At 34.2% G+C, this 22,815-nt stretch overlaps 1 protein-coding gene across 7 annotated transcripts; it reads left to right on the top strand.

The window, feature by feature from the left end:
* The first annotated feature begins 828 nt into the window (after positions 1-828).
* Positions 829-22,264, top strand: LOC6577464 (synaptotagmin 1). Of its 7 annotated transcripts, none has more exons than XM_002003395.4 (11): positions 829-924; positions 2,146-2,455; positions 8,133-8,373; positions 8,444-8,703; positions 8,761-8,856; positions 10,566-10,760; positions 10,822-10,998; positions 17,183-17,297; positions 18,946-19,079; positions 21,552-21,782; positions 21,894-22,264. In XM_002003395.4, exons 3-10 carry the CDS (start codon positions 8,151-8,153, stop codon positions 21,756-21,758), a joined length of 1,407 nt encoding a protein of 468 aa, XP_002003431.1. In that variant the 5' UTR covers positions 829-924; positions 2,146-2,455; positions 8,133-8,150; the 3' UTR covers positions 21,759-21,782; positions 21,894-22,264. The 7 variants fall into 7 exon arrangements, with proteins under 7 accessions (XP_002003431.1, XP_015021167.2, XP_015021172.1 ...); XM_015165681.3 differs by having other exon boundaries at positions 17,186-17,297; XM_015165686.3 differs by having other exon boundaries at positions 17,189-17,297.
* The last annotated feature ends 551 nt before the right edge of the window (positions 22,265-22,815 follow it).

The raw sequence follows: 22,815 nt of genomic DNA on the forward strand, positions 1-22,815 counted from the left end.
ATGTGGCTGCGTGTCAGATGTTTTCAATGAGCAAGTCACAGAGAGAGAAAGAGAGAGAGAGAGAGAGACTGAGAGAGAGTGAATATGATTTAGAGTAATATTTGAGCTTTTAGTTGGTGAAAAATTCATTGGACTAAGCATTGTTGTACTAATTCTTAGCATGGTTATTTAAATAATATTTTAAAGAAATATTTTTTATATTTCTGAATATACGTCTTAATTTTTTTTAATTATTTTTATTATATTTAATGATTTATAATATTTTTATTTATTTCTTAATATTGTTACTGTTTATCTTATCATTTACATTTTCTTTTAATTAATTTTTTTATTTTCACTAATTTGTTTTTTATTTATTTACTTATTATTATTTTATTATATTTTTTTTATTTTTTATTTATAATTTTTATTTATATATTTAATTTACTTATTTTATCATTTATTCGAAATATGATTAACTAAAAAAAAAAAAAAATGTATGAATAATTTTGTTTCTAAATTTATATTACAATATATACATATTTCAATTCTTATAGACATTTTTATTGGAAAGAAATAAGTGCTTATTTTTGCCCTATTACCCAGTTTTTGTGTAATTTATATTATCAGCTATGAAGTTTCAATATTTTCATCAACTCAAATAATAAATTAATGATTTCTTTTACTCAGCTCGCCCATTGCTCGTCAAAGTCTACACTCTCTGCAAAAGCTCTTCTCTGCCGTGCTCTAGTCTACAATGGACGCGCCGCCCCAACCGCTGGCCGCCAACACAAAATCGATGCCTGACCCGATTCGCTCTCCTGCTGCTGGCAGCTGAACAGCGTATGTGGGCTTTTTCCTAGCTGCTCCTTGGCTCTGTAGACCAAAACGCGAATGAACATCGACCGTGGAAGTTGACTGCAAGTGAAAAGCGCTGTGCTGAAGGTGAATGAATAGCAAAAAAAAAAAATGAAATAAATTCAACAAGGGCCAAGTGTTTGCACAGCCTAACGACAAATAACAGCAACAAAATGTGCACAAGATAATCCCCCCTCAAAGAGTGATCACAATGAAAATATAATTGGAATAATCAAAGTATTTTTTATTGAATGCCTATTGAGTTATTACATAAAACCAAATCCAAGCGAAAGGCCCAAAAAGTGTTGTGCGTGTGCTCAAGTGTGTGTGTGTGTGTGTATCAATTTGTGTGTATGTGTGTGTGTGTGTCTTTCTCTCTCACTCTCTTCCTCTCGCTCTCTCTCTCTCCTTCTACATATATGTGTGTGGCACGCGTTGTGCTAAAAACCAGAACATTTTTTGTGTATCAGAATTTGTAGCGTTGCCTAAGCGAATTTGCTCTAGCTGAAAATTTTGCAATAATAATTTGAAAATTTCACAAAAAGGCACACAAGCAAAAAGTGTTGGCTTATCAGATGAAAATTGTATTGAAAGTGAAAGCGCGTGTGAAGTGCATGGCTTGAATATTGATTTTTCCACACGATTTTACGCATTGTGACCCACTAAGAAAATCCAACTGCATTTATTAAAATTACTGTTCAACTCATATTTGTGGCTAGCGAATTGAAAATGTAATGGAATTCTTTCAGTAACTTGACAAATTAATATACCCCAAATACTACGCAAACTAAAACAGTGTGCGCTCGTGTGACAAGCGAAAAGCTCGAAAAAATACAAAGAAAAAAATCGGCTCTAAGAAAATCTCTATCCTGAATTTGCTTTCACCAACGTCTTCGTGCCCAGCAGCAGCAGCAGCAGCAGCACGAGCAGCAGCAAAAGCGAATTTGTCCTTCCCCTCAAACCATTCACACACACACACACACACACACATTTACAGCATACACTCTCGCACACAGACACAGAGAGAATACAAGCAGTCAGATTCGCTCTATCAATATTTACGCATACCATTGTATTTTTAATATTACGTATACGCGCTCTGCTCCCTCTCTTTCCCGCTCTCTTGCGTTCTCATCCGTTGAACGCTCATGCCGTTTGCATTACGCTAACCGTCTGATGAATATCTAAAAAAAAAAATACACAAAATTTAATTAACCACGCGCCGAACAACAACAAATGCGAACCAAATTTCGCAAATGCGTCCTGGAAACTGCCAATCGTCAATCGATAATCGCCAATCGATAACAGAAGTGTTCAAATTACATGTGTGTGACTAGCGCGAAGCAAAGGCCTCACTAGCCAAGCAGCACAACACGCATTCGGCCCTCACACACACACATCATTCACATGATTCGTCTGCCTGCAGCCCGAGCCTGAGACCGTCTTGAGCCTTCCGCCCTCCTGCCGGATCGACGTGAACACAAATACGCCGCGATCAACGGAACCAACAAACAACAACAACAGCACATATACAACAACTACGCTAACTACTTGTAACAACAAACGATTTCGAGCTGCACCTTTACTAAATACATTGACAACATTGTCTAACTAAGAGGTAAATATGCAACGCGAGTTCAATAAAAAAACATAGCATACTTTTTGGGGCAACAATTTGAGATAAGCCATAATAATAATTAGACTGAAGTAATATAAATTAAATATTACTTGTATTACTTGAGTTATTTTTAAAGCAATTTCCATTTAAGATATTAATTAAATTAATTTTGATAAATATATATTAATTTTTATATTGCTATGGCTGAGTACGAAAACCTTTATAAATCTTTATTTTCATATGAATAAAATATATCACATTTTTCATATCTAACAGCTTCTTCACTCACATTACAAATTTGATGACCTTTTAAGCTATTCGCACTCAAGTTAATCCACCTGCCCACAGAGACTTTGCCCTTCAGATTATAATAAGAGCCAGCAGAACATAATTAGGCATCTCTTTGAGCGCTTTTTTTTTTTTTTTTTTTTTCAGTGGCTGAGCAACATGAAATATGCACAAAAAAAAAAACAACAAATTAGGGAGAAATAAGAAGGGGCAGTAGTCGAAGCTGTAGACGCTAAGCGTTTATTTTATTACCACGAATTATGGTGCGGAGTTCCCAGGGCAACGCGTATAAAAACCGCACATAATTGCCAATAATGAAGTTAGCGGCGATGCTAAAGCAGACACATGCACACCCACACCCACACACAGCAATAGAGAGTGACACTTATATATACCCACACACATATTTTTCTATATGTATATAATTTGTGCGTACTTTTGACCCCTTAAGCTCAAGCCAAAAAATTTTTGTTACAACAACTTGCGAAGATAGATGTGCAACGAAATAACGGTATTTCGAACGCATTTTATGAAAGCGAAAAGAATAATGATGTGGAAAATTAGATTTCGTTTCGCCATCATCAATGCCTCGTGAGAGACTGTCGCCTAAGCAATCTTAACTTGGTTAGCCGTTCGTCTGGGTTTCTTCTTTCCGTTTCTCATTTTTCTTTTCATTGCGTTTATTTTTGTCTTTTCCTCTTTCTTTTTTGCGCTACTCTACCCACGGCTTTTAGCTTATTTTGTTGCCTTCTCTGGGTTATGTGCGCAGGAAGCGCAGAGAGAGAACGTGAGAGGGAGAGAGTGCGTAGGGGCAGGCAAAACATATGTCTCTCTCTCTCTCTCTCAGACGCCCTCTCTCTGATGGGCGCTCTCTTGAAAAGTTTAACCGTTTCCTGCTCAGCGACTGTCAGGCAATGAAGAAGCTTAACAATTAATGGCTGAGCTTCAATGAGGGTCGCCTTCCTGCTTACAGCCCGCGCAGTACGACGCCAGAAAATAAAACACTTAATTCTATTTCTATTACACATTTGTTGTTGTTGTTGTTCGAATATTTGACTGCGCTGTGCGTCTGGGCCAGAGCTTAATTTGTTTTGACAGCCTGATTGTCAGTTCCTGACATTCGGCCAGGCTGCAATTTGAGTGCCTGTCACTGGGCAACGACAGCAGCTACACTCGTTATCTCTGCCCGCTGCATGTTTTATGAGCTCAATTTATCTTATCGCTAAATGAATTCCGCCCCACTCCAAATGACAACCAGTTGCTATTTTTAGACTATTCCGTGCGACCTTCTCGCAGGTGCAAAGCGTACGGACTTAGCAGCGCCTTGCCAGAGATTAGAACAAGTTGCGTTAGCAAAAATTGAAATGATTGTAGCAAAAGGCATGAGAGTTGACATTTGGCTAAGAATTATGGGAAATTGATGAAGAACTGAAACATGAAAGACTAAAACATTCAAATACTAAAGGCAGGATAAAATGAATATGAGAAAAGGGAATAGATAAGGAAAAGGTTTAATGCTTTATATATCTTCCCTAAATATAATATTATATATTTGCATTCAAGATCTTTTAAATGTGAGTATGGGAGATATATGTCTATGGATAAACGTTAAAGGATAAGAGATTAACAATAACTGATAAAGAATAAGGAAAGAGATAAGGAACAGTGCATTAAAAACCTTTTCTAATTACAATAATATAAAATAAAATATAAAATAACACTTACGATATATATATATATCCAAAATGTAGATCTTAGAACACAGCTCAACTTAAAGTCTTATATTTTAGATCTTATACCAGATCTTAACTTAGAGTCTTCTATACAAATATTTCTCACAAAAATGAGCTCATTCTTCATTAAATAAAAATCTTTCTATAATGCTCACTAATCGACTTTCGAGTCGTTCGTGTGGCATAAATAAATAAAACGCAATTAGGGAAAACACATTATAAAAACCAATCTATTTAATAAAACAAAGCACCCAGAATATCAAGCATTTGCGACTTGCGAGCCAAAAGTTTTGTATTTGTTTTGCGACAGTTGAAACTGCGTAGTTCTGCTACCCGAATGGGCCAGACGAATGGGCACCAGACACATCATAAAACGCAGCTCACGCACACACACACACATGCACACCTAGCTGACCTGTGTGCTCAAGGGACAGAAAAAGAGAGAGAGAAATGGGAAAAGAAAGCGCAAAAGTAGCGCTGGCAAAATGACAAAAAAATTGTTGTGGCTGCGCTCAAATGTATGCTACAATAAAATGCATGCGTTTGCTTGTAGCTGTGTAGCTGTGCGTGTGTGTGTGCTTGTTAAAAAAGTATCTGTTAGTTGCACACACACACACACACACACACACACACACATCACAGCGACCATGAATTGCTGTGCTGTCGCCTTTGTTGCCAGTTTTATGACAGCTATTCAGAGTAGTCTCCGCATCTTCCTGGCCTGTCTTACATGGAAATCGTTATTTAGCTTGTGATTTGCGGCATTAATAAAATATCACGTACCAAATGTGCCAAATTTGCTTAGGCTTTTTATTTCTCTCAGTTCTTTCTTTTCTGGTATTTTTTCGAGTCGATTCCCTTGCCTTTGCATTAATATTTCATAAGTCGAAATTAAGTGGGGCAGGTGCTTGGGTAGCTCAAACGAACAGCTTGAAGTGCCACAGCAGCAACAGCTAACAGCAGTCTTCCAGCTAATGCGATATTCAACCCTTGTTCGCTATAGCACAATGGAAATTGCAATAGTAATAAACTTAAAAGGATTTTTAGACAGATTGGCAGCTGAAGAAGTTAGAGTAGAGCAGGAACCGCCCAGCTGCAAGGCAAATATTTTCAGTTTAATATATACTCTCGATTTCCATTAGCCGTCTTCAACTTGTCTCAAGTAACTTTTCTTAAATTTGTTTGCAATTCTCGCGCATCTTCAATCGGAAATCTCACTCAACTTAATTTATTTATGTTCGTTAAATTTCATGCTGCTCTCAGGGAACAACTGCTCAAACAAACTCAATTTGCAATTGGAACTCACTTAAGCCACTTAGCTGGCGTCACGTCCCAATTTGCACCACTCACAAGCTTTGCTACGGGCCACCTTGTCTTTGAGCCTAGCCATTTAAATTTATTGATTTGGCGAAAAGTGTCGCCAATGTTTACTCAAGTGGCTGTGGCTGGATCGCTCAGTGGCGCCACATGCGCCCTGAAGCGACAGCAGGGCGTGGTCCGAGCGCGGCACGATTGTCCTTTAAAGGCCTACACCGAACTTTTGGCAAGAGGCAAACATAACTTCTTCCATGCAAAATGCGCCCACTGACCACCCCACGTAGAACTAAGCCCAAGTCAACATAAGCAGCTGGCATTTGTATTTAAATGCGAGCACGCATTTGTATTTTACGCATATTTATGAACTAGCTTGGTCGAGGCTCTGCGTGGGTGGAACCGATTTGCATTTGTGGCCTGGAGGAGTGCGAAAAGTACGGGGCTTCATATGCTGAGTTTCCCATTACCTTTGACGTCATTTGATGTCCAAACAGCCGCAACAGCAGCTCAGTTCAGCTGGCAGCACTCGGCGGTCGCATTCGCATTAAATTACGTATACGAGACGATGGCAGCATCTATTTTTTTTTTTTCTTTTGCCAACTATAAATTGGCATGAATAAAATGCGTTGTAAGTTCAACAGGGCTTCAAGGGTTAAGTCAGCTGGAAAAGATGTTTTTCCAAGAATTTGCATCTTATCTCAAGTATTATACAGACAAAAAGGTTCACCTTTGATTTAAGATAAAAGCAAAAATCTTCAAGTGGAATTTGTTTTATTTTAAATTCATTTTACTGGGAGTTTGAGTAAATTTGAAGCAGGTAACAAAAAAAACGAATAAATTTTTTTTACTCAAATTTTGTACTGATAAAGTTGATGATAATAAATAAAAATTCCTAAAAAGCCGTGACTCAAACGAAATTCAGCAAATCAATTGTAATTCAAATCATATTCATATCATGTTTGAGACTCTCCCCCTTGGCCCTTATGGCAAGCCATTCAAATTTAATTGGCCAATTATTTGCTGTGCGGGCTTTCAGTTACAGCAAGCTGCTGCCGGCAGCTCAATGTTAATCAAAGAACAAAAAATGACAGCATGTAATGAGAATAAGGACAGTCGAAGGACCCCGTCTTAAAGGTCAAAGGCAACTGTGACTGCGACTGCGTCTGCGAGTGCGAGTGCGAGTGCACGCCATATGATAAAGAGTCGCAATTGCGTTTAGATTAACCGCGACTCAAGCTGCGTTAGCACAAATAATATTTCATTAATTAAATAATGCTCACTTATGTGGAAACACAATGGAAGAGGAAACAATTATAAGAAGCAGGGGCAGAGGGTAAACGCGGTTTTAATACAAATGAATTTAATTAGAAATAAAAATGGAAGCAGTAAAGCGAAATACTTCAATGTATAAGTGTATGTGAGGGGGTTAAGCTGCCTGTGTGTGTATGCGTGGGCGCATTATTATGTCTATGTGTGTGTGTGTGTGCGTGCCCTTGGCATGCTATTCATAAGTACTTTTACTTGCTGCGCCAATTGTCGACACCCTCGCGGCATTTCTAGTGCTTCCAAGGATATGCCAAGCGTAAATTGCCAGCAACGTTTGTGGGATTTCTTGACTGAACTTTGTTCTGACTATTCTTAAACGACGATTGGTGGCGAACAAAATAAAGTTTCTAAAAGAAAAACTTGAGCAATTTTAGTTGGAAAGAATGGCAGAGAAGCCAGAGTAGGAAATAGAATTGACGAAGGTTAACTGAGAAAGAAGTCAGATTACTTTTACATAAATGCTATATATAAGGAGCATAATATATGGGATAACAAAGCTGGGTTCTGGGTTATAATACGATCTATTCGGTAATGCAAAGCAACGACGAGCAGCAGCACATTTTTATAGATAAATGAAAATATATACTGTATATTTTCTTTAAAATTTTTTCTCTTTTCATTTTAAAGATTTTAGAATAAAAAATTCCGCGCATTCTACTTGATTATGCCCCATGAAAAAATAAAAGAGAATAATATTTTGCATATTATAAAAAATATATATATAATAATTGTCATTAATAATTGATTAATTATTAATAATTAAATAATTGACTAGCAAAGGTCTTCCATAAAGGCCGATTCGGCCTTTTTTCATGTCTTGTTCATATGGGCAGCTCAAGCTCCTATCATGCCATATATATATAGCAAATATTTAATTCATATTTATAAATATATATATATAATTATACAGTATTCAGTAATAATAAGTTCAACAGTCCCAAACATATTAAAAAACTATCACCACAATTTCTAGCCAAGTCTAATGAAATCTCTTCCTAAAATCCAATTATTTTCAGTTATAATCACAGTGCAATATGCCGCCAAATGCAAAATCGGAAACGGAGCCAGAGCCGGCGCCTGTGTCAGGCGCTGAGCCGGCGGCCGAGCTGGAGACGGCCAATCAGAAGCTGGAAGAAACGACACATCACTCCAAGTTTCGAGAACTGGATCAGCAGGAACAGCAGCAGGCGGCCGAGAGTCAAAGAATTGCACAAGTGGAAACAACAATAGCACCAAAAACAACAACAGAGGCTGAGGGTGAGTTTCAGAACATAGATGGATTACTATCCCAAAAGATTGGATATATATTAGAGCTTAATCTATATAGAAGCTGCTACTACATCCGTGCCGGTTATCAAAAAGATTGAGCATGCTGGCGAAGTAGTCACTGAGGCAATTGCTGAACGCACTGGACTGCCCACATGGGGCGTGGTCGCGATTATAATACTCGTATTCCTCGTCGTCTTTGGTATCATATTTTTCTGTGTGCGCAGATTCCTGAAGAAGCGAAGAACCAAAGATGGTAAGGGTAAGAAGGGTGTCGATATGAAATCGGTACAGTTGTTGGGATCAGCCTACAAGGAGAAAGTAAGTATCTGCAATGCCACCAAATCTTAGTAGTTATTGGGTTCTGGTATGCCATAGGTTCAGCCTGATATGGAGGAACTCACCGAAAATGCCGAAGAAGGCGACGAAGAGGACAAGCAGAGCGAACAGAAGCTGGGGCGTCTCAACTTCAAGGTAAGCCTCGATCCCTAAACGCCGCCCAAAAGCCACTGAACTCGCCACAAATGCAATTGCAAATGGCCTGCAACACGCTGTCAACTAACCCAACTAATCCAATACCAGATCTAGTTACTGTCAATGCACTGTCGTTGTTTAATTGTTTTTTACATATACTATGAAGGAAACAGCTGTCGAGTAAAGTAAAGTCAAGTCAAGGCGCGTCAAGTGTTTGCCAGAAATACGTACCTTAAGCTACATACCCTACGCTAATATTTGCCTAACTTAATCACTTGCTCACAACATTTATAGTATTGATCTGAACTAGCGCTAAAGCTGTTTCATTTAATTCAAATTTGGCAACATCCTTGAATATTTCCTTGAATAATTTTTCAAAGAAATATTTGGCATACATAATTATTTCAAATACTTTACAGATTTTGAATTATGGAGGCGATATAACATAAACTGCTTGTCGGTCATTATATTACTTATTCAGCTTTAGGAAAATACTTGCTGCAATTAGCTTAATTTAGAATTGGAGCCGAAGAATAGACATCTTACTTTGATTTATATTTCCTAACATTTTATATTAATATTATATAAGAGTAAGAACCAATATCTAAATCGAATGAAATCCGTTTTTAAATCATTTCAATATAATATTAGCTTATTACGTTAGCACGCAATTAAAAGGTGGCCGTTTGATTCCACACGCTCTGTTCGTTAAATTCACAAAAAAAAAACAAAAACATTTTCACTCCCTCCTGTTTTTTCGTTTTTGTTTTCTATTGAGCGCCTTCCATCGTGTGGTGCTCTTTTCACGAACATCGTTTAAGGGCCGACACGATTGGCGCTCGTGCAATGAGACTCAGTACTTATTGGTCAGTTGAGCAATAACTCAAACGGTCTTCACATTCACATACACATGCACGTGAATTGAACACGCGAGAGCCAATACATACAACGGTCGGAGAACAGCCACAGCGAAATAAGATAAAAACAAAACGGCTGCGAGCCGATCGCGAGCGAGCTCGTTGCACTCGAAGCCGATGCCATCGGCTGCTCTCAGAGCTTTTTCGTAGAATACGAGTAAAAGAGACCTACATATTTGCAGGCATCGTGCAACGGTCGGGAGTTATTTGCGAGCGATGGTAATTTGTAATAATTTAAGTGAGCGCAATAAGGAAAGCTCACATAAGGAGAGCGAGCATGAGAGTAAGCAGAGCCAACACAGGGAGAGCGGCACTCCAGCTCTTGCGATGCCATCGTTAAATGCTGCTTCTTTTATGAGAGCAATTAATGTTCGAGGTGCAATTGTCGAAAAGCTGCTGTTTGTGCTCGCTCTACTTACGCTTGCTCTCCGTAATGCGCTCAGTGAATAAATGCAGTGAGCAATCGAAACTCGAGGCGGTCGGATGCTGCTGTGACTTCTGTTGCTTTTGCAAAGTTTGATGCTCTATATTAAATATATTTTTATTAACAACAAATACAAAAGTATTTACAATAATAATGTATGCCATCGAAGCAAATTGAAATGCAGAAAATCTGCCAATAAAACACACAAAATTAGAATGCAGCACACAAAAGTCCATAACACATTTAATCCAACTGAAAATTCCTAATTATTTTAACCTGTCAACTAATATCGTTTATTCCATCTCTTTCTTGCTTATGGGAACGAATACCGCGCTTGCGGCTATTATTCTATAACCTATGTATTGCAGCTTGAATACGATTTCAACTCGAATAGCTTGGCCGTCACCGTTATACAGGCCGAAGAGCTGCCCGCCCTGGATATGGGCGGCACCTCAGATCCCTATGTGAAGGTATATCTGCTGCCCGACAAGAAGAAGAAGTTCGAGACAAAGGTGCACCGCAAAACCTTGAGTCCCGTCTTCAACGAGACATTCACCTTTAAGGTAAGCCTGACAATAGTGGATTCAATGTAGTTTGCCCATCTCACTTGACTTCTGCATACAGAGTTTACCCTATGCCGATGCCATGAACAAGACCCTCGTATTTGCTATATTTGACTTTGATCGCTTCTCGAAACACGACCAAATCGGCGAGGTGAAGGTGCCACTGTGTACCATCGACTTGGCACAGACCATTGAGGAATGGCGCGACCTGATCAGCGTTGAGGGTGAAGGTGGACAGGTACGTAGAGAGTGGCCCATGGCAGCTTTATTGAATATCACAAATATCTATGTATATGTATACGAAAATATATACATTTCGATCAGTTATTTAAGTTTTATTTTTGGTTCCTTTGATCTGGGGGTAAGGGCGGCTTATCCCTGGCGTTTACAATTCTGTATGTATATGTACTTAACAAACTAAATGTACCTCTAAGTGTGATTTATTTAGTTTTAATTGATTTGATTTCACTTTGGATCAATCAAACAAACAACAACTACAACTACAACAGCTACAAGTACAACAACAAATAACTGTTGCTTATCATTTTGATTTCGATATTTGGGTTTGTTTAAGTTGTCCCACAGAACAAGCCACAAACTACAGTAAACCAAACAGAAAACAGTAAACAGTAAACTCAAAGCGTGTGAATTTGTTGACCTATGTAATCTAGACAGAGTATACAGAGTACTATTATCTGAGCTACCTTAACAAAAAACAAACCTTATTCAAAATTGTGTTTTGTGTGTATGTAATTCGCAAATATAACATAAAGACCCGCCGCAACAGATACTAAGTTTACTAATCGTATTTTGAAACAAACAAAAAATAAATGTGTATAAATGTGTGTCGGCTCCAGTAATGTATTTAGCATCCCAGTTCCATTCAATGTCCTCGAAAGTACAACAGAAACAATTTACAAAGACAACCACAACATGAACAAAGTAAATACATTAAATGACAGACAGCAAAGTTCAAAAGTATTTCCTCAACTTACTCTTCACACACCCAGTTCAAAATGCAAATCTAAATAACAACTCAATTTAAAATTCAAAAGTGTATACATACATATATCTATCTTTCAATATATACATATATCTATAACAGTTGTAATGCTCCATTAAACCCAATAACAAAACCAACAACAATAACAAAAGACAAACATGGAAAACAAAGCTCCGTTAATTTTTGATCAACTTGAAGTTTCATGCGGACAAAGTTGATCAAAGATTATAAAAACAGATAAATAAAATACTCAATTTGATTTGTTTGCACATCATTTTGAAACTTTTTGATTTTCCTTTATAAAACAAAAACAAAACAAATTTAATCAAAAACACACACACACACAAAGTACAAATAACTAATACTACTACAACTGAAATAAAAAAAACTCTTCAATTTCTCTTTCTCCAATTCCCCCGTCAACAAATTGTTTTCAATACATACATAAATATATTACAAATATAAAACTGTTGTTTTCTTGAACTTTTGTAGAAGGTAAATACAATCAAAAAATACTAAAAAGTTTTAAAAGAAACAAATACCCAAAAACCAAATACACCTACTATGCATACCAAAACTTGTTTAGTTCTCCTTCATTTATTCTCATTCCTATATAACTTGCTCTGTCTCTTTGGTCTATCGCTCTTTTATACAACAACAACAACAACAAACACACTCCAATAAATATATATACATATATATATATATATTTGCATAATATTATAATAAAATAAAAATTTTGATGCATCGAACTACACACACACAAACCCATATATACATAGATACACTCCCTCTATACACTCGAAATACTTGTATTATATAAATATATTCTATATCCAAATTAATCTTACTCAAATACATATATCCAACTACTTAAGAGAGTTTATTCCGCATCGTTCTACAAATTTCTCTTGATATGTCTGCATATTTTCTCGCATCATTAATATTGTAGTTGAATTGTTTTATGACTCTAACAAATTGTTTATATCAACTTGCAAATACAAATAATTACACTGCAATATTATTTTGTTGAGAGGATTTGTGGCATAATCACTAAACGAAATAGCATGGTCTACGAAATTATATATATCTGTATATAAACTCTATGGAAATCTTTATAACTTATACAGACGAAATGCTAGTAAAAAAGCCACACAACAATGCACACCTTTCCCCCTGTCTGCTAAATACACAAATTTTCCCTTTCTATTTGCACTGTGATTTAAACTATTTAAAGCCCCGCCCCAAAAGTAAAATCCGCTAACAATTTGCATCTAAGTAGCCTTTAACTTGTGCACCCAACAACAAAAACTCACCTATCTATTAAGATTATATACTAAGAAGAAACAAACCACGCAAACACACACAAAAACTGACACAATTACATACAAAAAGTGAACCACAAAACAAACACTGAGAATGGAAAAAAGAAAACAATAGGCAAAGTCATAAAATTATTCGGTAAGCCGAATATTATATACAATTGCAGAAAGAATATATGTTTTTGGAAAGGAACAAAGAAATATATTGAAAAGAAATAAGAAATATGCAAGAGGATGATATACATATATATATGTATATATTGTATTATATAATGATGAGATCATATTGATAAAATATTGAACTATATGAATATATATAATAAGAATAATGAATATCCGCTTATCCATCAGGTGCATATATTATTTTAAAATGAAGTTATTAGCTTCATTTGTGAAGGGGTTTCCAAATATATCCTTCTCAAGATTTCCACGTTTCTGTGAGCTTAACAACTATCAAATTTAAAGTAAAGCACATGAGGACTGATTATAGCCAAGAATTGTTTACTTGCTCGATTCCTTAATACTATCGATTGTCTAATTACAGTTAGACAAAGCATAGTTTGCTTTTAGATTATCCATAGTCTATTTGGTCTAACGATGCTTTAATTACAGTTAACCCTTAAACCATTAACTATTTATACTACTATAATATCTATTGCTGCTACAATCTTCACACCTGTCTTTCCTTCAACTTCATCATATACTTACTGTAATTGTATAAAAAAGAAAACATTTGAAAAAAAAAAACACAAACAAAAATGTTTACCAACTGCAACACAATCGTACATGAAACATATAAATATATATTTAAAAAAAAAAAAAAAAAAAGCAATTATTTCAGCTGCATGTTTTTGCTTACGAACTATAATCTTCCGACTATATACTCTACTCAAGACATTTATGCCACCTATATTAGTGCGCTACACAAACTTTTTGACTATATTCAACACACGCAAGCTGAACTCACACCTGTAAACACGCACACACACACAAACACATACCCTGACACGCAGACACAACTCAATCAACTTGTACACTGAAACAAATTCGTTGAAGCAAAACATTTACTATTTTTGATTTAACAACAATTTGCCAACTTATTGAAATTTTAATGGAACTGCAATTGAAAAATCTTTAATATGCTCTTCATTTTTCTCTTTAATTATTTTTAAACGTATCGCTAAAAAAAAAATAAAAACAATAAAACCAAAATCAATCAACAATCGAAAAAAAAAATCTATACAACTCGACTCAAAATTCACCAAAAATTGAAACAAAAATCTTTGAAATCAAATTCAATATCCAAAACTCTACTTTACTCGAACTCGAAATTTGACTCATATCGAATAACAACATCTGGAAAACCCAATGAAATGCCTTGAACGAACATGTAAGTATCGAAACTCTCCTTGGGAGAGAAACTTCATAATTATCGTTATTTGCTTTGGTTGTTGTCCTCATAAATGTGTTCAAGTTATTTTCGTTGTGTTTGTGTTTTGTTCCGTTGATAAAAAAAAAATAAATTAAATTTAATGCAAAATGAAATTGTTATTAAAAAGCTTAAAAATACGTGAACAACTTTTGTTTTCATTAAGGTAAATGTTAAAATGCTTCTTTCGTATTTTGATTAATAGACTAAATTCTATTTTATGTTCTTCTATCGCTGTCTCGCCCGATAAATGTATAATTCAATTATATATATCTACATATATATATATATACATATATTTAAATATATTTATGATTTGCGAATTGTTTGTGTGCTGTAATGTTTAAGCAGAGCTTCGATGACAGTCAGAAACAAATATATATATATAAAACAAATGATCAACAAATTTTAATTAATTACCTTTAATTTGATTTATTTGAGAGTTATTCAATTTCTTACTTTTCTATATATTTTGCTTATGATTTGTTTTTATTATGGTCAGCATAAACATAATTCACCATTCAACATTCGACATAATAAAGTCTTGAGACATTTTGAAAGCCCATGCAAAGCCAAAACTTTCAATTCAAAAACTCAAATTCTAAACTCAAACCAAAGTAGCGGTAAGTGACTACTCGAAAAAAAAAAACAATCTCACTCTCTCTTTCTCTCTCTATATCTCTCTAGATATAAATATATATATATATTACTGTTCCTTTCTCTCTCTATCTCACTCTGTTAATATATAACGCTCGCTCGTTCGCTCGCTCGCTCTCTATATAAATTAATTTACTTTTAAACTTAAAATATTCAAAGAACACACTTAGTTAAACAAATTTAACAACAACAAAAAATACCACAATTTTTTCATAACAAAATCCCAGGTTAGTTTGTACAAATTGCTTTGGCTTTGGAGAACTGAATTGAAGCAATTGGCAATTGATTAGAGTCTATGTCTAACGAGAAAACGAAATCCAAATCGTAAATCGTAAATCGAAAATCGAAAACCGAAAATCGATACCCAAACAAATGCAAATGGTTCCAACCAACTCAGGGTTTATATACAATATTATTAAAGTATTATACTTAGATAATGCTAGACATCATCATTTTGTTATCTCTCAATTGTAATATATTTATATAACTATAGTTACTCTGTGATGCCTTTCATGTACATAGACATAAATAATATTCACTTACTTTAGCTCGTTCTAATCTCTCGCTCGCTCTCTTTCTATATATATTATATAAATTTGTTTTTTTTTCCTAAATACTAACTACATTTTTTTGGAGGCCCCCAAGGGCCCGCCTAGTTATCCAAAACGAAACGTAGCCAAACTGTACATATCATACGAATTGGCTGTCTTGAACCTCTCTTACTCTCTCTGTCTCTCTCTCTCTCTTTGTATTTCTCTCTCACATATTCGTTTCGCTTCTTATTTCAAAAATATTGAAAATAAATTTTAAAAAACACTCCGTTTTGCTTTTTGCGCCGTTGGTTTTGAGCTGGGTTAATTGATATACAGTTTGTCTATAAGCATTATGACTTGTGCGTAAGTTTTGTGTCTTTGAACAGTAAATAGCAACAACAACAATATACATCCAAATATATAAATAAAACAAAAACTACGTACAACAACAACTACAACAAACAACTAAACAACAACAAAAAACAACAAAGAGTTAAACAAATAACACGCAAACAAAAGTAAATAAGTTTGTTTTATTTGTTCAGGTTTAGTTCATAATCAATTTTCAGTTCTATTCACATACATATACATGCTACTATACACAATATATACACCATATATCGTGTATATACAAGTGTGCATATATACATACATATACATTAACAAATCGAAGCTCTAAGACGTGCAGTAAATGTATTTCCAAGTACTTATTTGTGACGTTTTCGTTTTGTGTCAATATTAAACTATAAATCAAATTAATGTAACACTATTGTTTAAATATGTACTTAAAAAAAAAAAAAAAAAAAAAAAAAAACCAAATTAACTGTATACGAGTACTAGGTTATATGCGGATATATGTATCTGTTTTAGTTAATGTGCAAACAGTAGAAGTATATACTGACTGTTTGTCTGCAATCCTCTTACATTCTATTCGTATATCGTATTCGAATATCGTAATTACATTTTAATTGATAATTCAAGCGGACTATGTTAATTTACATTTTTATTTATTTTCGGAAAAGCTTTACAGCTAAGCTGTGATATTTCAACAAGAAATTTATGGCAAATCGATTTTTGTTATAAATAAATCAAGAATCTAAATGCATTTATATTTCTGAATCATTTAACCACCTTCAATAAGAATTTCTATTGCTTTCTCATCCCAGAACAAGGGCTGAAAATATTCTTTAAATATAATTCGATAAGCTCCATCGCAGAGCTCATCCAAGAATGTTGCTTAAAGAGCTTATTCAGTATATACTGTGCAGTCCTTGTGCCCGTCTCGAATTAAAAACCTAGTTAATATATATATTTATATGTATTCGTATCTAAATCGTGTTAAATGTAACCCAACAATTTTCTTAGACCTTATGTAAAGTGTTCAATGTTGTGAACCCATATCTCGTGTCTGAACCAAAATCACTAATCCATGAAAACAATTTCGTTTTCTTAACTCTTTTCTGTCGCACAACAAACAGGAAAAGCTTGGTGACATCTGCTTCTCGCTGCGCTATGTGCCGACCGCCGGAAAGCTAACGGTTGTCATTCTCGAGGCCAAGAACTTGAAGAAGATGGACGTCGGTGGATTGTCTGGTAATATGGCGTGCTACCAAAGCGTTGTCCAAATGCGAACGGCGATTCCCCCATTTGAATCGCTGACAATATTGGCAACGCTTCAGTGTCTATTTAAATATCTATTTCCCGTATATCTATATCTATGTGTATATCTATATTTGTATAACCATGTGTATTTCAGTTTTGGTATTTGCTTTGTTTCTGATCTGATTTTAAGTAATTATCTTTATTTTGGTTTCGTGTCAAGATCAAATAATGAAATGCAAACGCCAAGGCAACGTTTGCATCGAGCAAAATATTCAAATTCCAATGTTTTTTTCTACCCAATTAATTTTTTTTTGTCAATTCGCAATATTCGATTTTTCAACTAACTTTTAGCGCAAATTTTCGACTTGCATAATATTTTTATATAATACTCTTCTCTCTCTATCTCTCTATTTGTCTCTAAGTCTTAAGTAATATTTTGCGTACGCTAAAAATAAATAAATAAATATCATTTAATACCAATCAATGGATATATTTTCGTTCGGCAACGTTCCCATCACCCAAAAATACTGCACTTTTCTTTAATAACAAAATAAAAACAAGTATATAATGCTAAATTCGAACGGCTATTGCTATCAAAGATTAGCGGTACATTTAAATTCGCTTGCTTCTAGCTTCACTTTTGCATGTTATTTAATAACTACTCAATCAACATCAATTGAAATTCAAACACTCGCATTAAATATTTCGGAACTCCTCTACCTAGAGGGGAACCAAATGCAAACGTTGCCGCCGAATATATCCAAAAACCAAAAGAAACTTCCTTTAATGAAGGAAGTTTTCAAGTTCTTCTAGGCTTTTACAAACAACAGAACATTTTTCAAGTATGTTTTTGAAGAAGCAATTGACATTCTTTCCATGCTCTAATGATATTCGATCTGAAATTCTGAAATATGATGAGACTAACTAACTTTAATAACTATATATTTTCGTATCTTATGATTTCGTTGTTGTTCGCCTTGAGTTTCAAGTGTTTAAATGTTTCAAAATATTATCGTTAAACTAATTAACTAAATCTTTCAATAAATATATATATATGTATATTTGATTTTTAATAATTCTTTTCATGAGCAGGCAAACGAAAGTGGAAACAAATCTGCAAATAGCAATAATTATCGATAAACGCTAAACGATCCACGATCAACGCAACGTGTCAATTCTATTTTCATGGGCTCTTTGTAAATCTTGCGATTTTCCATATGTTGATACGTTTCAATGCGATGAAACCTTAAATGCTGAACCCAAAGCATATAAGACTTTATTAACTTCCTAAGTTCTATAGTTACATCAACATATTTGCCACACATCCCTCTATGGGATTGGCCTTTATTTTATCCAAAAGTTTCTGCTTTCATTTGTTCTGGTCATTAAATCGTTTTTCCTTTTCTTTTTATTGACGTAAAATTTGTTCACTAATCTTATAATCGATAATATATATACATATATGTTATTATTATGAATCCAAGTACCGTTTTTCGTTATATGTGTGCGTAAACTGTCAAAACAAACAAAACTAAGAAAAATGATAAAAACAAAAATCTGCTCATCAACTTCAAACTTTTACTTTATTATAAAAGAAAATGTTTTCTTTTTCTTTCTTTCAATTTTTTCTATTTTATAGATCCATATGTGAAAATTGCAATCATGCAAAATGGCAAACGTTTGAAAAAGAAGAAGACAAGTATCAAAAAATGCACCCTCAACCCTTACTATAATGAGTCGTTCTCATTTGAAGTACCATTTGAACAAATACAAGTATGCGAGAATGTATTATACTATCCTATAAAAACCTACTACTACTACTACAACTACTACTACTACTACTACTACCACTACTACTACTACTACTACTACTACCAATACTACTACTACTTACTACCTACTGTCAACTGTACTTAAAAGCTGTCCCTTTCTGAACTATCCACCAACAACAAAACAAGTTTCAGTCTACAAACCCGCCTTCCAAACTCAAACCACACACTTAGCCCTTATTCGTGCAATTTGTTGTTGTTAATATAACTAACTAACTATCTTTATATATACATATATATAAATATATATTACATTTATTGAATACTCGTGCTCTACCGCCGAACTCTTGAATCAAATTGTTTAGCCAAAAACAAACAAACTACAAAATTACTTTCGTACTGCCCAGAATAACCCCCAAAGACCCTCCAACTAATCAAAATGTTATATGTGTGCCCCACCCAAAAAACAATATATATATTGTATAACTTAACCGAATACGTATTCAATGTTCAATGTTGTAATTAACCAAAAAAAAAAAAATGTACACACTTTTTGCTTTATGTTTGTGTTCCTATATATATATATATATTTCGCTCAACGACTGCCACGCCCACATGCCGGCTGTAAATAATAACAATTAAGATGCTGAGCGCAGCAAGTTGTTTGCGAATATGAAACCAAAAATATTTAAAACTTGCCCTGATTTGCTTTTATGTTTCGTAGTTGATTGAGAAAAAAAGTGAAAATATTTTTAAAATAATTTTTAATTTTATTGCTTAGCTCTCTGACTCTGATTCTGATTTGGTTTTTCAAACTATCTATCTATATACATATATATATTTATATATGTTCTATGTTGATTTTGACACAGACAATGACTATTTGTTGTGTTAGGTTTAGGTTTCGTTGCGCTTCGTAGTTAAAACTACACAACAATTTCAGATACACCTCAGAGAACACAACACACAAAACGTAAAATGTAGCTAAAGATTCAGATAAAAACAGCGAGCAGTTCGTACGTGCTCGCACTCTCTATGTCTATCTCTTTCTCTTTCTCACTCTCTCAATTTCTCTCTCGCGATAATTGAGGTTAAACACACTCACTCTTTAATTACAAAAAGAAACAACAAAGAAAAACCTAAAAACTACCTACAACTACTCTTTCCATAATACAAACTATCGCAAACTATCGTCAGCGGCGTCAATAATGCACCACAATATGGGTACATTATTTTGACACTGTCTTCTGATTTGAATATCGAATAAACCAATCGCACCACCAACAACAACAACTACCAACCAACCACCAACCACTCAAACTACAGTACTACTACAATACAAGAAATACAGTACAAGCTTAAGCATATCTATATATACCTTGTATATATACTATATGAGAACACCAAAGAGAAGTATAGCGTATCAACATAACATAACATACCACATCCCAAACAACGTTGAAAACCAAACATATCTCAAGAGCTTCGGCTGCTAGTCCAAGACCTGCCCCTAATTCGCCCCCATTAAACCTGAGTAGCAACGCAAAGGAAACTTTTGCATTCTGACTAGGAAAATATGTACGACAAATGGGATTGAATATTATACATTTTCGTTTACACGTATTTAATGAACATTTTTCTTTTTGCTTCAGCTTAAATGTTGACAAAATGTTGTATATAGCTATATATCAAATAAAAAGTAATTTGTTCATTAGCCCAGGTTAAAGAGAGGCGAACTATATCTATATACATTTCTCTATAAGATCATTACACCAGCAAATAAGAGGGAAACTCATACGCTTTTCACTTCAACTAACTCTCTCTCTCTCTCTCTCTCTCTCTACATTTCAATTTCTTTAGTTTTTTCATTTTTATTTGAAAGCTTAGTCAAATGCATGCAATGCTTGTTATAACAAAATATAAAATTTTAAAAATCCATACCAAACATGGACCCAGCTTTAATTCATTCACTTTAGAAATTGTATTTAATGGTGCTTTTTGTAATGCTTGAAAATATGTCGCCCACCTTTTTAGATAAAACTCCTTAAAAGCTTGTACCCCAACTCTGATGAGACTCGCTCTCTTCTCTGTAAGCTCTACGGCTCTGTTTAAGCCCATATGGGGCTGTTCCAGGATTCCTGACCAAAACTCTGCATAACCGTTAACTCCTGCACCTTGTTCCAACAGAGCACCCAAATAACTGTAGTTCAACTATGCCTATGTAAAATGCTTCCCAAAACCGACAATAAACAGTTCCCTCCTAACTCAATACCCCAAAATCAAAGAAGGAAATACAGAACACGTTTATCTCTCGGCAAAAAGTTCTACATCCAAATACAAATATCTATGCTACACGCATAGCAGTTCCATCCCCCCGTTTCAAGTGACCGTTTAGATGATGAATATTACTGATTAATTATACGTATAAACTAACGCTCTGCTTTTTGGTATTACCAATAATTTGGAAATTGTTTAGAAAATCTGTCTTGTTGTTACCGTTGTGGATTACGATCGTATTGGCACCTCCGAGCCGATCGGACGCTGTATACTTGGCTGCATGGCCACCGGCACCGAATTGCGTCATTGGTCCGATATGCTGGCCTCGCCACGTCGACCCATTGCACAATGGCACACTCTCAAGGATCCCGAGGAAACTGATGAAATACTAAAGAATATGAAGTAAACGCTACATAGCTGATCAATGCAGGTAAATAACAAAGAGATCTTATGATCTATAATCTATTATATCTATTATTATTATTATTACTATTATTATTATTATTATTTTTATGATTAATCTATTATATTACATTTTCAGAATAACAGCACACCTTAGTATCACACCTTTAACATATGAAAGACGCAAACAAATAACCAAAGAGAACTCAAGCAAACCATCAACATTAAAATCGTATCGGATCATAGGATCATCAAGAACCTCAGTAAAGAAAACCTACAAAAATCAAGAAAAATCCAAACAAACAATCAATACAAAATATCGTAGTTAATGCAAAATGTTCTTTTCGTGCAGTTCATACAAATGAGATCAAGGATAAATGATAATACAAAGTGAAACCATTCCATTCCAATAAGAACTCAACGCTTAATTTCTAACCAAGACATTTTTATGCAAATTTTTGTCCAATAGGAAAAATTTTTATTAAAAGAATTCCATTCGATTTAAACTCATTTCAAATTCGTTTATTGTTGAAACATAAACAAAATATAGTTAAATAAAATGAAAAACAAATTCTACGAGTATGTTGAAAATTAAATTCCAAAGTCTATATACTCAATATATAATATATATAATGATGAAAGGACAAACTAAATTTTTAATTTTATAAAATTTTCATTTTTATTTTAATTGAATGGATAAAATAAATACAAGCAAACTGTTTAAAAATTATTAGTAAATCAATGATAATATTAGACATAATAAAAATTAAAATGAAAAAGAAAAAAACTGTTATGTAAATTATTTATTTATACTTAATTATGGAACATTATGTATTACTATAACTGTGTAAGTAAATAAAAAAAAATAAAAATAAAAAACAAACCAACAAACATGCCAGACATATTGAGAAAAGAAACCAAAAAAAAGTAATCTAAATATATATATAAATAATTTATGTATAACCCTTACATAGACTTATGTTATATATACACAAATCGGCGGAAAAAGCTATATGAGGTAAAAATTCCGACGTATAAGTAGAAAAAAAAAACACAATACA

The sequence above is a fragment of the Drosophila mojavensis genome, unplaced genomic scaffold, assembly GCF_018153725.1.
Source record: "Drosophila mojavensis isolate 15081-1352.22 unplaced genomic scaffold, ASM1815372v1 contig_36, whole genome shotgun sequence".
NCBI classification, from domain to species: domain Eukaryota; kingdom Metazoa; phylum Arthropoda; class Insecta; order Diptera; family Drosophilidae; genus Drosophila; species Drosophila mojavensis.

Coding starts and splice junctions, on each gene's coding strand:
- LOC6577464 (XM_002003395.4), top strand. CDS start 8,151: ATGCCGCCAAATGCAAAATCGGAAACGGAGCCAGAGCCGGCGCCTGTG. Junction 8,857..10,565: donor TGGGGCGTCTCAACTTCAAG/GTAAGCCTCGAT, acceptor TATGTATTGCAG/CTTGAATACGATTTCAACTC. Junction 17,298..18,945: donor GGACGTCGGTGGATTGTCTG/GTAATATGGCGT, acceptor TCTATTTTATAG/ATCCATATGTGAAAATTGCA.